Below are 16,592 nucleotides of genomic sequence, written 5' to 3' on the forward strand. Positions count from 1 at the left end.
CAAAAGTTCTCTTTTCACCAGAGTATAAAATCCGAACCCGACAAAGTCTATTCATAATATTGTAATGACCACGGAAGAGGCAGTGAATGAAGTGATTAGACAGCTTATTAGATACCTAATAAACCGTTGGAACACAGACCGGTCACCATAGCAACGATGGTAAACAAACCCTCGGAGCTCGGCTTTTGGCCGAGTTTTATACCATATAAAGGATTGAAGGCATTTAATGGTCCAAATATTATTAATAAATATTCGAATATATTCGAATATTAATAAACAAACAAACTTTTATCTTTGGTTTACTACTGCGACAAACGCGATACAATTGCGATAAACGAACATTCCAGGGCGGGGAAGGGGGAAAATCAACAGAACTTACGGTGGTTTGCTGCCATCCTAAACCAGAGCTCCAGGGTGTTTTCTTTTTAAATGCTTGTGCATTGCCGTAGTAGGGGAGAGTGAGGTAATGTGAGACACCGGGTAATGTGAGACATCCCTTGTAGCTAGGCAACGCAACACATTTGTGGTCATTTTTTCAAGCCCCTCCCTTTCCCCCATTGCCAAGAAGGAGAAGTTGGTGCATGTGCTGTGGTGAGTATTTTATTTACAGAAATGTGTTTTTAGCATGTAAAAGTAAATTTTCTTGCTGTGAACTTAATCAACTGTTGTGTCAAAGCAAATTGATTCAGGTAGAAAAACTTATATCATACATGTTGATGAATTTCCAACATATAAAACCATGTGATTGAAACTAGCTAAAGATTAGCCTGAATTGCTAAGAGATGGGTTTTTTGTTAAAATGGTGACTGTGGGGTAAAGTGAGACTAGTGTTTTGGGGTAAAGTGAGACACTGTCTCACTTTACCCCACCATGAAGCACAACTTAAGTTTAGTCTTAAACATATTTTATTGTAATATTACATTGCATATGTTTTATTTTTAATGTCATAAACATTGTAGAAAACCGAGATCATGCCGAGGCAGTACCAGAGGAAGACTTCCTGGGGCCAAACACCCCTGGCAGATATGGAGAGAGCAGCAGATGAGGTTATAAGAGGGCAAACGTCCCTTAGACAAGCTGGAAGGGACAGCAACATAGATAAATCGACCCTGATGAGGTTCATTAAAAAAAAAAAAAGGGGGGAAGTGAAGTCAGTGGCCTGGGGTGCCGTAGCCGAGGCAAAGAGAGTGTTGAGTGATGAGATGGAGGAGGAGCTGGCAAACCACCTTAAACAACTGGCTGCCCAGTTTCATGGCCTTGCTCCAAACAAGTGCCGTGAACTGGCATTTGAATTTGCTCAGAAAAACCTTGTCAGTGTCCCTGACAATTGGACCAAGAAGCAGTGTGCAGGTAGGCTAGGGTGTTTAAGAGATCACATGATTCTGTGGGTTAACTTTGGCCAACTGATCTTGCCACAAAGCTAAATCTTATAATAATTAATTCTCTACTCTTTAGGAGAGGATTGGTTTGGCAACTTTTTAGCGCGTCGCCAACTATCTGTACGGACCCCAGAGGCAACGTCCCTTGGAAGGGCTACGGCCTTCAACAGAACTACAGTGGGGGAGTTCTTTGATAACCTGGCAACAGTGATGGACAGGTGACAGAATTAATTCTTTAGTTGCAAATGTTTATTTGCTTTACCTGTAAGATTTGGCTTTGATTTTGATATGGGTCTTCCCTTGCCTCTCTTATTTAACAGGCACAGATTCCTGCCACATATGATTTTTAATGTGGATGAAACGGGGGTATCTACTGTTCAAAAGCCACGGCAGGTAAGCTACACATGATACACTACAGAGCACCGGACTAACACTCACTATGATGAAGGCGTGCAGCTCCGGGCTTCTAAACATTCTATTTGATTTAGGTGGTGGCAGAGAGAGGCAAGAAACAAGTTGGATCCATAACATTGGCTGAAAGGGGAGAACTTGTCACTGTGATATGTGCAGTGAATGCAGCGGGGAATAGCATACCTCCAATGTTCATCTTCCCCAGGGTGAGATTCAAGGATGGCTTCCTGATTGGAGCCCCTCCAGGAGCCAAAGGTACCTCCACCCGAACAGGGTGGATGAACGAGGACACCTGGCCTGAGTTCCTGGACCACTTAATAATCCACACAAAGTGCACTCCAGAACACCCCATGCTGCTAGTCCTGGACAACCTGAGGGCGCACATCTCCCTGAAAGCCGTTGAAAAGGCCAAGAGCAATGGCATTGTGCTCCTCACCCTTCCACCTCACACATCACATCGGCTGCAGCCTCTTGATGTGACAGTGTATGGGCCGTTCAAGACATTCTACAGCAGAGCACTTGATGGGTTGATGCGTGACAACCCTGGCAAAACGGTCTCAATATACCAAATTCCAGGACTGGTAAATGAGGCCTTCTTGACAGCAGTGACACCAAGGAACATCACCTCAGGGTTCAAGTCCACTGGGATTTTCCCATTTAATCGTGACATTTTCCGTGAGGAAGCCTTTGCACCGTCCATGGTGTCAGACCGGCCAAATCCCGAGCCTCAGCCTGCACCCATGCCTGGTCCATCTGCTTCTGACAATCCACCCCCTGCAGATGAACCACCTTCTGCAGATGAACCTCTCACTGATGGCAATGCACGTCCGTCGGGAGATGATGGACCTGTGTCATCACATGCATGTGCCTCACCAGCTGCATTGGAAATGCCACGAAATGCCAGAGATCCTGGATATATCTCTCCTTCTGAAATCTTGCCACTTCCCAAATGTCCCCCAAGAGCACAAACAAAAAGGAAGCGTGTTAAGACAGCCATCCTCACTGATACTCCGGAGAAAAAGATCATTGAAAAGGCTTATGAAGAAAGACAACAGAAACTGGCAGGGAAAAAACAAAACAGCAAAGAAAAGGGGAAACCAAAAAAGAAAGCACCCAAAAAGAAAATCATCATAGACAGCAGCTCTGAGGATGGCGATTTACCTGTCCCACTTGAAGATGACATAGAGAGCTCTGAGGATGAGAGTGATCCCGGAAACACACATCTGTCCGTGGGTGACTTTGTCATCGTTAACTTTGCAACCAAACATAGGAGTCTCCGTTATGTTGGCATGGTGGAGAAAGTTGAGGGTGAGGAAATACTCACTCAATTCCTCAGAAGGATCCAGGGACACAAAAAATGGGAGAGACCGACATTTGCCATCAAAGATAAAGATGTGGCACATGTCCCTAAAGGTGATGTGGTGAAGAAGCTGCCTCAACCTAATAGGCCTGGAGGAACCACAAGGAGAGAGCAACTCTTCACCTTTCCCTGTAATCTTCAGGGCTGGGATGTAGAGTAGGCCTTGTTATATTTTTGTATTATGTTCAAATCCAGGTGTCTAGTCCTGTGTTCAGAGTCAGAGGCTGTTCTTGCTGGTTCTGTGTTCTAACCTAACTGGTTCTATCCATCATTTGAATGTTTAAAAATGTTGAATTATATTATGTTGATTTGATTTTGTGACACTGCTTCCTACATTACTAACACATCCCATCACATTCCAACTGCTAAACAGCACATGTTATAGTTAACCATGTAATTTGTTAACTAGCATAGATTATGTCCATGTTTATAATATAACCGCAAGTGTGGTAGAAATTAGTGAGTATATTCTATGGTAAACCATGATTATTAATAGGCTTTATATTTTAAATGGTGGAAAGCACATGGTGCTTGCAGAGTCTGGGTTCAGAACATTTGGAGCACAGGAATGTCCAGGGAACTGAGGGGTCAAGTCATGTTGACCTCCGCCTTTCAGCCTTGGGTCATCTTGGCTAACAAGGTTAATCCATGCGGACCTCAGACCAGGGCACGGTTGATAACACGCTGAGACGAAGATTGACTGGGCGGAAACCCCATTGGGACAAAGGGAACCTCCATTGTAGCAAAGAAATTCCTGTATGTGTATAAAGTAAGGCTGGGACCGAATTTCAAGCAGTGACTCTATAGATCCACTCAGGCTTTTGTCGTTGTTGTTTTTCTGCACGATAAAGTCTTTTGTCAATTCTTGCTCCGGACCCCTCGACTTCTTTTACACTCTCTCTCTTAAATTAGTCTAAGTGTTTTAAATCTCGATTAATCTCCGACACAAGGCGGCATCAATTAAATATGCACCCGCAATAACGCATTTAAAGCATCAACGACTGATAACAACATAAACTGAACATAGCATGACTACGCAAAACAGCATTATAGATACTTACAGGTACCTGAACCCACACAATTGAAATAATAATCTTCAAACTGAAATGTTTGTCTGAACATCATCTGCATCGCCACTCCTGTGCTCTGCTTTTTGCGCCGCTGGGTACCATCAACTCAATTATCCCCAGACTCTCACTCTGATTGGCTGTACAAGAGTAGCCATCAGGGGTGCATGCACTCACGTGTGGTTGTCAGGAGTTCTTACCGTTAAAACACGTGTTATGGTAGTTTTAAAGTGGAAAAGGTAAGTGGTTCACTTTACCCCATTGATTTCTCTGGTCTGTCTCAGTTTACCCCTAAGCTGGGGTAAAGTGATAGCCTGGCTCCGCCCGCCTAAGTACTTCTGCTCAATTTGAATTTCCCTTCAGTACTAGGTCTGGACCTGCTGTATGTAATTTGTTTTTCTGGTGCCGCCACAGTGGCCGCCAATCAGCGAACAGAGGGCGTGTCTGAGAACAATGACGATAAAGTCGTACGCCAGTTTGAGTTGTTGTTGTAGGTCGGTAGTTGATTTACAATGTGCAATTTTTCCCTGATAAATTAAATTCGACGAACAAAACCTGCAGCTGTCGTTGACGGACATTTTCGTGCAGACGCGCAAGGTGTTTGGTTTGTGTACAACCTGCGCGTGATTCCCGGCGCATGACATACGTCACAACCAAACGTTAGCGATTGGTTATGGCAGATCCAGAGTGGCACTGGGCAGATCCAATCATTTTAAACTTCAACAGACACCCGCCTTCAAGTGAGTTAACGTTTGTCAATTGATTAGGTCCAGACTCTCTGTACAAATGAAATGAAATGAAGTGAAGTACGAGAGTCTGGTAGAACCAGGCTAGTAAAGTGAGACACAAGACCATAAAAAGTAAAACAATCATATTTTCACTGCCATTTGTCCTGAAGACATTCTGATAATTTCCATTACAAAGAAACATCCTGAATTAATGGGAAATGTGTTAATTTTACTGATATATTATTTTAGCTCGCCTAGAGGGAAGCAAATGTAAAAAGTGTCTCACATTACCTCACTCTCCCCTACTGCTGTGGTACGCTAAAGTAAATTTGCATAGTCTGCAAACAACAGCCTTGTTGGGAGCGTTGAGAGTGAAAAATGCCCACACTTTTGAACACCTCAGCCGTGTTTTTTTTGCTGTTGGAGCCTCTGTGCTCCCGCTACTGCTTGCCGCCGCCATTCTTATGATTTAAACGATTGGCGACTAACGTTCTGGTGCATATTTACCGCCACAACTGGACTGGGGGGGGGGGGGGGGGGGGGGAGGCGACGCGTCAACGCAAATTATTCATGTCGACGAATTTTTTAAGTTGACTAGTCGTCCCAGCTCTAGGCTGGAGTAGTTATTGGAGCTTATGTGTTCGATCCTGCTTCCTAGTGGCTACGTGAGGGACGGTAATGCAGCTTGTGTGTTCGATCCTGCTTCCTAATGGCTATGTGAGGGTAATGCAGCTTGTGTGTTCGTCCTGCTTCCTAGTGGCTATGTGGGGGCAGCTTATGTGCTTAAAATACGTAACACCAATTGAACCTATATGTTTCTTATTGAATGTTTGCCACAGTGCTCACAATGGGGGATTATCACGCTGATACGTATTACTTCCGCTTTTGGTGATCATTGTGCACTGTGGCATCCGGTGAATAACTCATCACTCTGGCGAACCGATGAAGGACCGGCAGTTCACTTTCACTACATCCCTGATAAATGTATCCAAAATCACGTTTTCTGACGTTCACAGACTCACCGAACAACATTCCATTACAGCCTGCTCCAAACTGGCCAAGGGATACAGTTTATTTTTCCGAGAAATATATCTACGAATACGAAGGTGAGTGTCTAGCTTACGCTAGGTAGGTTGGCATGTTAACGTCAGTTTGGCGTCAGCTCAGACATTTCATTTTATTATTCTGATGTTAGCGTTTGTCAGTGTCAACTAACTAACGGCAACATACAAGTGTCCCTTTGCTAGAATGAACAATCCACAGTACATGCATTCATTATGTTTTTTTCTACCAGTGTCCAACATCATTGATAGGGAGGTGGCTATCAGGTCTAGGTGTTACAGGTCGATGAAGAAGCGAGAACAGCCCCACTATTAGCTAAGCTAAGGCATAATGGCAAGAAGTTTAACCCCTTACACTCTTACTGGTTTACATCAAGTCAGTCAACAGCCATGTGCAAAAAATTGCTACACCTTTTGTGACATATGTGTGTAGGTGTACACTTATGCCGCTTTTCCACCGCACATGTAGCTCGACTCGACACGACTCGACATGACTCGACACGGTAGCAGCACGGGTCGTTTTCCACCGCAAATAGTACCTCCTGGGCGGGGTCGGCTGCGCGAAAGGGCCGTGACGTATTTTTGTACGCGACGCAAACAACACCTACGCAACCCACACATGGACAGAACCCACATAACAACAATGGAGGACATCGATAACATTACTATTATTAGCTGGCATGTTGAAGAAGTGGAATATGTTGGCTGCGGCGCTGCTATGGCTGTTACCAGCATGGTTGCCATGTCGCTCTCGTGACTTCGTCACACTCTCTGGTGTTGGGAAAAACGGTCTGTCTAGCTACTGGACCAGATAAAATGAGACGGAGAGGTAATAAAGTCTATCGGCACGAGGACCTTGGATTTATTAAGTAAAGTGGCAACGGTTATACAGAGTCATAAAGCGTGAGAAATCGAATATGTCTAAGTCCCTAATCAGCGCTGATGGTTCGTCTGGAGCTTCGCCTCTGTTGGGAAAAACGGTCTGTCTAGCTACTGGACCAGATAAAATGAGACGGAGAGGTAATAAAGTCTATCGGCACGAGGACCTTGGATTTATTAAGTAAAGTGGCAACGGTTATACAGAGTCATAAAGCGTGAGAAATCGAATATGTCTAAGTCCCTAATCAGCGCTGATGGTTCGTCCAGAGCTTCGCCTCCGTGGAAGGTCTGCTGCAGAAGAAGGAATGAGTTCCTGTGTGATACACTCTTATGCTGTATCTTCCTCTCGATGAGGTGTGTGCGTTTAAGATGTGTATGGTTCTGTGTGTCTTTGGTTGACCTTGCCTCCCAGGCTCTAGTGTATGCATGTATATCTTCTTGTGTTCCTCCTGACGGGGGAGAGTCTCACAGAGTCTCCTGCTTGTGGCCCTCCCGTTCTGAGGATGAAACGGTGCATTGTCTGAGTGTTTACCATTTGCCGGGAGGAGAGATGGGGCCTTGGTTCTGGCCTTCACCTGACTATGTTCTCATGTGTGTGTTATGTGTTAAAAATGGACTATATTGTAACGTGACAGCCATGTGTTGTGCTCCTCAAGCTAGGGTGGGAGTTAGCTATATTTATAATGTACATGTGATGTGCTCAGCAGGTTATTTTGCCCAACATATCCCCCTCAAGTCGTCGCAAGACGACTTTTACTCAGGGGTACGAGGGATAGGACTTCAGCGCGGGACTACCATCATAACACTTTTTAAAAACAACAGAAAGAAGGCAAAATGATCATAAAAACAAACAACCATGAGCATGGGACTAAAATAAGTCGCTGGACCGGGTGTATGGGGAACCACGTGGGAGAAACGCCACCCATGCTTCAAACATGGGTGTGCCATACACACCCCACCTAGGGGGTGGCATCCACCCCGGCCTTACATCACGAACAGACAATACCAAGTAAAGTGGCAGCAGGTAATACACAAAAAACAAACATACCACAAGCATACAATAATACAAAAAACAAATATCAAACGATACCCAAAAACAACAACAACAACCAACAACAAAACTAACACCAAACCCTAACAATAACAAAAAAAACAAAAACAAATGTCAAACGATACCCAAAAACAACAACAACAACCAACAACAAAACTAACACCAAACCCTAATAAGAACAACGAAATGCAACAATAAAACAAACAGTAAACAATAAACAAAAAATGCAACAATCACACAAATACTACCCAATAACAAACCCTAAGAATAACAACGAAATGCAACAATAAAACAAACAGTAAACAATAAACAAAAATGCAACAATCACACAAATACTACACAATAACAATCACCGGAAAGAAATGCAACCATGAAACGTGTCCCTAAATAATATTAATAATAATAGAAAGATATGAGGTAGATAACGAATGGCAATCCCCCTCAACCCATCCCCAGATGACCAAACACTAAGGATGTGAGGAGGAGTTAGCTGGTCGTGTAACAATAAGCAATCACACGCACGGGGTATTCGGGGCAGGCCCGGGGCACGGGAACAACTGAAACCACGGAATAGTCCTGAGCGTCATCATGGGCAGGTGGTCGCAAGGCGCCACCTGAGCGTTAAACCCTTTTATTCAACTGCGCTCAGGACCTCAGCTGATAACCGGGCAATCAAGGCCCCTGGAATCTCGCCCGTGTGTATCCCCGAGCTCCATCTAGTGGGACAGCGATATACACAACAACATTTATGTTCCCGGCGTCGGTTGCGTAGACGCGGGCATAGATATGGGAGCGGCTAAAAACAGTGAAGCGTACAGAAGCGAATACAGCCAGGGGCGCCCTCAAGCCTTAAGGGAACGGGCCGCAGCCCCTGGTACCGGAACGCAGATCCCTGGTCCGGGCGACGTGGGCGCATCAGGTGGGAGGGGGGGTGGTGCCGTTGGCGGGGACGGGAATGGGGCAGCCCACCTGGAGAGGTTACTAGCACGTCACAGGCGGGGGTATGGGAAGGGGGGTGTGGTGGTGGGGTTTCAGCATACGGTGGTGGAAACAGGACGCCGGGGCCGTGCACCTGGAGAGGCCACTAGCACTCACGGGTAGGCGTCCGGCTCGGCGGGGACACAGTCGATGGTGGGGGTTGGGAGTGTGTAGGGGAACTCGTACTCAAAGTCAGGGGTTGCAGGGCGAGGGAGGCCATACTCACAGTCAAATTTGTCAGGCACCATCTGGTCGTCCAGGGGAAGCTCGTCCAGGCAATCCAGAAGGGGCATGAGGGGGGCTGCTTCGGAGTAGGGAGGGGGCTGTTGTTTCTCCTTCTCGAGGGCCGTGGTGATGAGGCGTGAGCAGAGGGTGCGGGCACAGGGGATGCAGCAACACCCGCAGCAGACCACAATCCCGACAAAGCAAGCCAGGGATGACAGGACGGCCATGAGAAGGCCTTTCCACTTGCCGAACATGTCCGTCATCCATTTCTCCATGGGGTTGTCGATCCCAGAGTCCTCTGCCATCTGGACGGAAAGAGCTCGAAGGCCGGCCAGGGCCCTTGTCACCGACCCGTCAGGGGCCGTGTTGTTGGGAATGAAGGTGCAGCATTGAGCCCCAAACATCGAACAGACCCCCCCTTTCTCGGCCAACAACATGTCCAGGGCTAGACGGTTTTGATACGCCATTAGAGAGGTGGCGGCCAGTTGTGAGGCCAAGCCTTCTACCGCGTCGCGAGTCAGGTTGGATAGGCGCTGGACGTTGTAGTGAATGTAATTAATGCGATCTACGTTTTTGTTGGGGGTGATTGGAATTATGGCAGAGATAAGGGGTATGTTCTCGAAACCCGCGGCTATCTGGTCTGCTAACTTAAACTGGTTTGGAACGCCCCGGGGAATGCCTATGCTATCCATGTACGTGGGGGTGTTCTTGGTTAGGTCAAAGTGGTCGGTGAGAGCGGTGTCGCGGCGGTGTCGAGAGGTAGTTTGGTCGGGCCCGGTCGAACCCCGGGTAAAGAGCGTGACGGGCATAAGTAGGCGCACTATAATGCAGGTTCCGGACCATTGTGCCGGGAGTGTAAGTCTAAGGGTGAATTTGTCACAGGACCAGAATAGGTCTTGGCGTCCCAGGCCCGGTTCGGTCATGTTGGGCCAAAGCGTAACGTTCGTGATGGAGTGGCACCACGACGGTGGTACCGCCCCAACATTTACCGCACCGACCCTGGTGATGCAAGAGTGGGTGTACTCCCCAGGGGAGTACACCGGGGGAATCGAGTCGTTAAGGCCGGGCGGAAACAGAGAGCTAAGGAGGCCGCAGCCGGCCGGTTTGGGGGTAACAAACAGAGCTAACATGCAGTGAGAACCGATGGGGTCACTGGTAAAGTCGAACAGTACTGGGGTCGAGATTAGATGGGGGCGAGCTGACGCACAGGCTACGCAGTCGGACAGCCCCTGGAATCGGACAGTAGCAGCAATCCAGCTAAGCCATGCATTATCGTCTGCGTAGCCGGTCGCGAGCGCGATGGAATCGTGGGTGGGGAGCCGCCCCACGGAATCTAAATCAAAAATCGTAACCGGGCCGTCGCGAGTCATTATGGGTCGGACCGGGGGTTTAGGAGTTGTCGCGTTGGCCCTGGAGGCTGGTGCGGTGGGTGTGGTGGGGGCCTTTCTGAAATTTATTTTCAACAACGCCGTCGTGTCCGGGCCGGACTGGGATACCCCGAACACGAGATAGGCAGAGTCCGTATTTACCCCGCACGCCCGGGTCGACCCTAGCGTGGGTTTGCCCCAGCCTTGGTACGGGTTGCTGGTAATGTTCCTGAGGGTAAGGGTGATTCTGCCGTTGCCTCCCGAGAGGAAGCCGTTCGCCTGTAGTGCGGCCGTTACGACCGGCCTGGGGAGAGTCTGAGAGCGGTTAGTCACATAGTACCCCTGGTGCCTCCCCGTCATCCATAGTACATTTCCCCATCCTCGACACCAGCTCTGGCTGTTGTCCGGGGACGTCATTACCCCGTTGCCCTGGACTCCCGTGAAGGAGCCCTTGGGAGCATCGCAGATGTATGCATCGTACTTCTCCCAGGCTGCGGGTCCGCCTACGCACGGAACGACGTCGCATAGGAGGAAGGTATAGGCGGCGCTGGAACCATAAGTATAGGTTAGGGATAGCCCACCGTATTTGTTGAGGCAGGGGTCGCCGGGGGACTTGGCGGCTTGCAGGGGTGTCTGTCTCTTGCGGCGGTGTGGACCCTGGGTTGGGGGTCCCGATGAGGGTTGTATCGTCGTAGACGGGGGCGTGATGGTGGAGGACCTCCCCGGGATGGCTGTATGGAAGTCCATTCCCCACAGGATGAAGAAACCCATCATGGCCCCGGTTATTCCTACCATGCCGATGATGCAACGTCTATTGGTCCGGGCCTCCTGTGGCGTCAGTGGTGGTCTCATGGTGCAGCCGTGCGAGGTCGCGTTGAACGGTAGCCAGGGTGCGGTCATGCGGGTTGTCGGCCTTGCGGGTGGTAGACAGATGGTGCCAGCGGGCGCCGCTCCTTCCTGAAAGGGAGACAGAGAAGGGGGTGGCCAGAAGTACCTTATAGGGGCCTTCCCACCGTGGCTGAAGGCATTGTCTCTTGTGGACCCTGACCCAGACCCAATCCCCGGGATTGACGAGGACGGGGTCGGGATCCGCGGGGTTCGGGAGGGAGGTGACCTGTGTGTACAAGGCTCGGGAGGCGAGAGTCAGGGTTCGAGTGGAGAGGGGTGGGATTTCATGGTTCAGGTCCCCGATGGTGGATACTGTGGCTCCGGTGTCGACCATGAAACGAATCGGGGTCTGGTTTACGAGCCCGTCCACCATTGGGGCTCCCGTTCCCAGGTTCACCACCTGGGTCCCTTGTCGTCCTTGGTCTTTTTGTGCAGCTGGGATTTTTCGGCTAGCTCCTTGATCTGCATCCTCACGAGTTGCTTCTTCAATTCCTCGTAATCATCATCCTTTTCAAGTCGTTTGTCTTTCTCGAGTCGGTGGTGGTGATCAAGGTGATCCACCCATTCCGTCCATGGCTCGGAGTGCAGTGCCACCACTGTCCTCAGTCTCCTCTGGACCGTGGGTGGCAGTCCCTGTATTATTGCCCGCTGGAATGTCTGTGTCGCCAGTTTGCTACTGTGTGGGGGACAGTCATTATTATCCGTCCACAATCCTTCTGCCCTTTCTATGTACTGAAAGATAGATTCTTCAGGTTTGATGGTCAGGCCGGAGATTCCCATTCTGCCTGCGTTGGCTGGGAAGAGCGCCCTGAGACTCTTCCAGAAGAGGTTTCGGTAGGCGTCGAAGGGGGTGTTCTCAGGTAGGGCCTCAGTCTTGGTCAGTGTCTCCAGTTCAATGATTCGTCTGGCACCGTGTGCCCTGCCGATGATGGCTCGTATGTCTCCCAGGGTCAGGAGATCGCCAGACGTCTCAGTTTCAAATCTTCTGATCCAGGCCGAGGCTCCTGCCGTGAGCGTTGGCAAGCGGGCGACTAGGGTGGTCATGTCCCGGTGGCTCCATGGTGTGTATGCCGCTCTTCCCTCCGCATCTATCAATAGAGGTGCCATAACAGCCTCTTGTATACCTGGCCGGGGGCGGCGGGGCTCGCTCTTATTGGTACGGGGGTCCCTTAAGTGATCTGGGTCAGGGCTGAACTGGGAGGGGGTCATTAATGGGGAATGTAGGGTGTATGAGGCGGGGGCTTTTGGCTGGGACTGAACTGGTGTTGTCGATTCCAGGGGACAGAACAATTTTGGGTTGGATGCCATGGGTAGGTGAGCCCTCTCCGGGGAGGGTGGGGGTGAGTGGCTGTCAGTGGGCCGGGAGGCTGAGAATCGCTCTCTGTCTTGGCTTCTCTGGTGTTCGTCTTGCCAATCCTCTCCGGGGGCTCTTCGTCGCTCGTCCGACATAGTGGGCGCGTTCGCCGCTTCTTCTGACAACCGCCTGGTATGGGGTGGTCGGGGTTGTGGACGCCTTTACACTGAAGGCCGGATGCGGGGAGGTCTGTCTTTTTAGCTTTATTAGTAACTGGGATAATTCTTCGAGCAGGGGGTGTCCTAGAGTCGGGGTTGGGTTGGTATTGATGCCGTCCAGTAGGGGGCGCTGTAGTTGGGGAAGGGCAGAGTCGGAGTGGTCCAGTAGGGGGCGCTGTAGTTGGGGAAGGGCAGAGTCGGAGTGGTCCAGTAGGGGGCGCTGTAGTTGGGGAAGGGCAGAGTCGGAGTGGTCCAGTAGGGGGCGCTGTAGTTGGGGAAGGGCAGAGTCGGAGTGGTCCAGTAGGGGGCGCTGTAGTTGGGGAAGGGCAGAGTCGGAGTGGTCCAGTAGGGGGCGCTGTAGTTGGGGAAGGGCAGAGTCGGAGTGGTCCAGTAGGGGGCGCTGTAGTTGGGGAAGGGCAGAGTCGGAGTGGTCCAGTAGGGGGCGCTGTAGTTGGGGAAGGGCAGAGTCGGAGTGGTCCAGTAGGGGGCGCTGTAGTTGGGGAAGGGCAGAGTCGGAGTGGTCCAGTAGAGGGCGCTGTAGTTGGGGAAGGGCAGAGTCGGAGTGGTCCAGTAGGGGGCGCTGTAGTTGGGGAAGGGCAGAGTCGGAGTGGTCCAGTAGGGGGCGCTGTAGTTGGGGAAGGGCAGAGTCGGAGTGGTCCAGTAGGGGGCGCTGTAGTTGGGGAAGGGCAGAGTCGGGGTGGTCCAGTTTTGGCGGAGGGGGAGGTGTGGCTTGGGACTTAGTGAGAGAACTCAAAAAATGGCGGCTGTGGTGCTATAACTCTGTGTGACCTGTCTAACACACGAGAGCGGATGAGAGGCTAGGGGGCAACTTGGAGGAGGAGAAAAGGAGGAAAAAAAACAGGGGGGGAAGGAAGCAAAAACAACAACGGGGCCTAGAGACGTTATTCAATACATCCAGATATTCCTCATAGCCAATAATCGTTATCTATCTTTATTGATTAATCTGTTTCAACAGGCTAAATCGCCAACCAACGCGACAAAGAGATGTTGTTTAGTATCGTAGTTTATCTATGCGACAGGTCCAGTAGTAATTTTAAAGAAACACAGTAAAAGATATATCCTTTATCTTTGTCGACTTATCTAGGTCTGGTTTTAACGGGTCAAACAGTAGATTGAAGCAACGCAGTAAAAAAGTTATTTATCCTTGTCAATTTATCTAGGTCCGCAGGTTAAGCCATAGACCGAAGCAATACGTCAGAGAGACATTATTCATTATTATCAATCTGTCCATTCTTTCCTTTACCCGTTTTAACGGGCGACGATAGAGCGGACCACGCATACACTCACTGACTCACTCACAGATCCTCTCTTTCACGCAGACGCACACAGACACACATCAACAGACCTTTCGTTCAGTCTCTCGCAGATGCACACAGAAACATATCAACAGACACTGCAAAATAGCGTTGAGCACAACAAAGCAAGCAAGCGCTGCACACATAGCGTTGAGCATAACAAAACAAGGGAACGCTGCACACACACACCCGGGTTATCATTGAATGATTTATTTCTATATTTAGCCGGCTCACAGATACGCTTGTTCTCTTTTTTTTTTTTTTTTTTTTTCTCTGGGCCTCTCACACACACACACACACACACATAGTCTCTCCGTCTCAACCTCTCCCTCACTCGTGCATACACACACTGTCTCTCTGTCTCGCTCTCACCCATGCTCTCCTATTCTTCCACCCACGCTGACTCTCGTTCTCGACTCCATACACACGCACTTGCTCTCTGGTCGTGAAGGTGGGGGTGAGAGGTCTCTGCTATCCCTAGTCTGCGTCAGTTCAGGTGTCTGTCCGTCAGTCCCCGCATATGCAATGAATATATAGCTTACCACATAGAATTATTTAATATACAGACAAAGAAGGGGACTCTAACCCCCTCTGGGGGACTCCAACCCCCTTAATACACAGGTGGGGACTCTAACCCTCTTTACACAGGTGGGGACTCAAACCCTCTTTACACAGGTGGGGACTCTAACCCCACTCTGGTGGGGACTCTAACCCTCTTTACACAGGTGGGGACTCTAACCCTCTTTACACAGGTGGGGACTCTAACCCTCTTTACACAGGTGGGGACTCTAACCCCACTCTGGGGGACTCCAACCCCCTTAATACATTGGTGGGGACTCTAACCCTCTTTACACAGGTGGGGACTCGAACCCTCTTTACACAGGTGGGGACTCGAACCCTCTTTACACAGGTGGGGACTCGAACCCTCTTTACACAGGTGGGGACTCGAACCCTCTTTACACAGGTGGGGACTCGAACCCTCTTGATACACTGGTGGGGACTCTAACCCTCTTTACACAGGTGGGGACTCTAACCCTCTTTACACAGGTGGGGACTCGAACCCTCTTTACACAGGTGGGGACTCGAACCCTCTTGATACACTGGTGGGGACTCTAACCCTCTTTACACATCAATAACTTGGCCATCGGTAGTCTTGTATCACTATGCCCGATTCTTATAGGCCCTATGGTCTCGAGGGTATTCTTTCACCATGCAACGAGCCGATATTCGATGTGTCACGCGTTCAGGGTCAATCGGGTTTATGGGGGAATGCTGGGATGGAGCTCTATTCGTCCCCACGAGATATCCCGTAGCGAACCGCTCTCACAGTCTCACCTCCTAATGTGGTTCCTATATAACTATGCAGAGTTTGGATTTTATCAACAGGTTCTGCCTACCTTTTGTTGGGCCCGAGGTGAGACTGCAGGAACCGGTCCGGTGCTCCGGGGTCCCGAGGTCGTGCCGCTCTCCGTCTCTCGTTTCCCAGTTGCGTGTTCAATTCAGAAAAAATTCACGTCGGAGGTCACCAAATTGTTGGGAAAAACGGTCTGTCTAGCTACTGGACCAGATAAAATGAGACGGAGAGGTAATAAAGTCTATCGGCACGAGGACCTTGGATTTATTAAGTAAAGTGGCAACGGTTATACAGAGTCATAAAGCGTGAGAAATCGAATATGTCTAAGTCCCTAATCAGCGCTGATGGTTCGTCCAGAGCTTCGCCTCCGTGGAAGGTCTGCTGCAGAAGAAGGAATGAGTTCCTGTGTGATACACTCTTATGCTGTATCTTCCTCTCGATGAGGTGTGTGCGTTTAAGATGTGTATGGTTCTGTGTGTCTTTGGTTGACCTTGCCTCCCAGGCTCTAGTGTATGCATGTATATCTTCTTGTGTTCCTCCTGACGGGGGAGAGTCTCACAGAGTCTCCTGCTTGTGGCCCTCCCGTTCTGAGGATGAAACGGTGCATTGTCTGAGTGTTTACCATTTGCCGGGAGGAGAGATGGGGCCTTGGTTCTGGCCTTCACCTGACTATGTTCTCATGTGTGTGTTATGTGTTAAAAATGGACTATATTGTAACGTGACAGCCATGTGTTGTGCTCCTCAAGCTAGGGTGGGAGTTAGCTATATTTATAATGTACATGTGATGTGCTCAGCAGGTTATTTTGCCCAACACCTCCGTGGAAGGTCTGCTTCAGAAGAAGGTGAAGAGTTCCTGTGTGATACAGTCTTATGCTGTATCCTCCTCTCGATGAGGTGTGTGCGTTTGAGGTGTGTGCGGTTCGGTGTGTTTTGGCTCCCAGGCCCTGAGAGAGCTTCGTAACGGGGAGAGTTCCTCGTGTCTCTGGTGTGATAAATTAAAACGGGGGAGTGCCCCC

The 16,592-nt window shown here is 49.6% G+C and overlaps 2 protein-coding genes across 2 annotated transcripts; one reads left to right on the plus strand and one right to left on the minus strand.

Annotated features, from left to right (window-relative positions):
• The first annotated feature begins 549 nt into the window (after nt 1–549).
• Nucleotides 550–3,565, plus strand: LOC132467046 (uncharacterized). The gene is made up of 4 exons (XM_060064104.1): nt 550–591; nt 1,456–1,597; nt 1,700–1,772; nt 1,868–3,565. The coding sequence occupies exons 1-4, from the start codon at nt 582–584 to the stop codon at nt 3,308–3,310; spliced, it is 1,668 nt and encodes a 555-aa protein (XP_059920087.1). The 5' UTR covers nt 550–581; the 3' UTR covers nt 3,311–3,565.
• A 642-nt stretch (nt 3,566–4,207) lies between these two features.
• On the minus strand, nt 4,208–16,375 carry LOC132460181 (uncharacterized). The gene is made up of 3 exons (XM_060055245.1): nt 15,620–16,375; nt 9,491–11,463; nt 4,208–4,217 (listed from the first exon to the last, which is right to left on the minus strand). Exons 2-3 carry the CDS (start codon nt 11,404–11,406, stop codon nt 4,208–4,210), a joined length of 1,926 nt encoding a protein of 641 aa, XP_059911228.1. The 5' UTR covers nt 11,407–11,463; nt 15,620–16,375.
• Between the last annotated feature and the right edge of the window lie 217 nt (nt 16,376–16,592).

Source organism: Gadus macrocephalus, chromosome 1 (assembly GCF_031168955.1).
Source record: "Gadus macrocephalus chromosome 1, ASM3116895v1".
NCBI lineage: Eukaryota > Metazoa > Chordata > Actinopteri > Gadiformes > Gadidae > Gadus > Gadus macrocephalus.

What these genes read in the sequence shown, in the direction of transcription:
- LOC132467046 (XM_060064104.1), top strand. An exon ending in CTGGCAACAGTGATGGACAG is followed by an intron (nt 1,598 to 1,699) that starts GTGACAGAATTA and finishes CTTATTTAACAG; the next exon opens with GCACAGATTCCTGCCACATA. An exon ending in CTGTTCAAAAGCCACGGCAG is followed by an intron (nt 1,773 to 1,867) that starts GTAAGCTACACA and finishes TATTTGATTTAG; the next exon opens with GTGGTGGCAGAGAGAGGCAA.
- LOC132460181 (XM_060055245.1), bottom strand. Translation starts at nt 11,406, where the DNA reads ATGACCGCACCCTGGCTACCGTTCAACGCGACCTCGCACGGCTGCACC.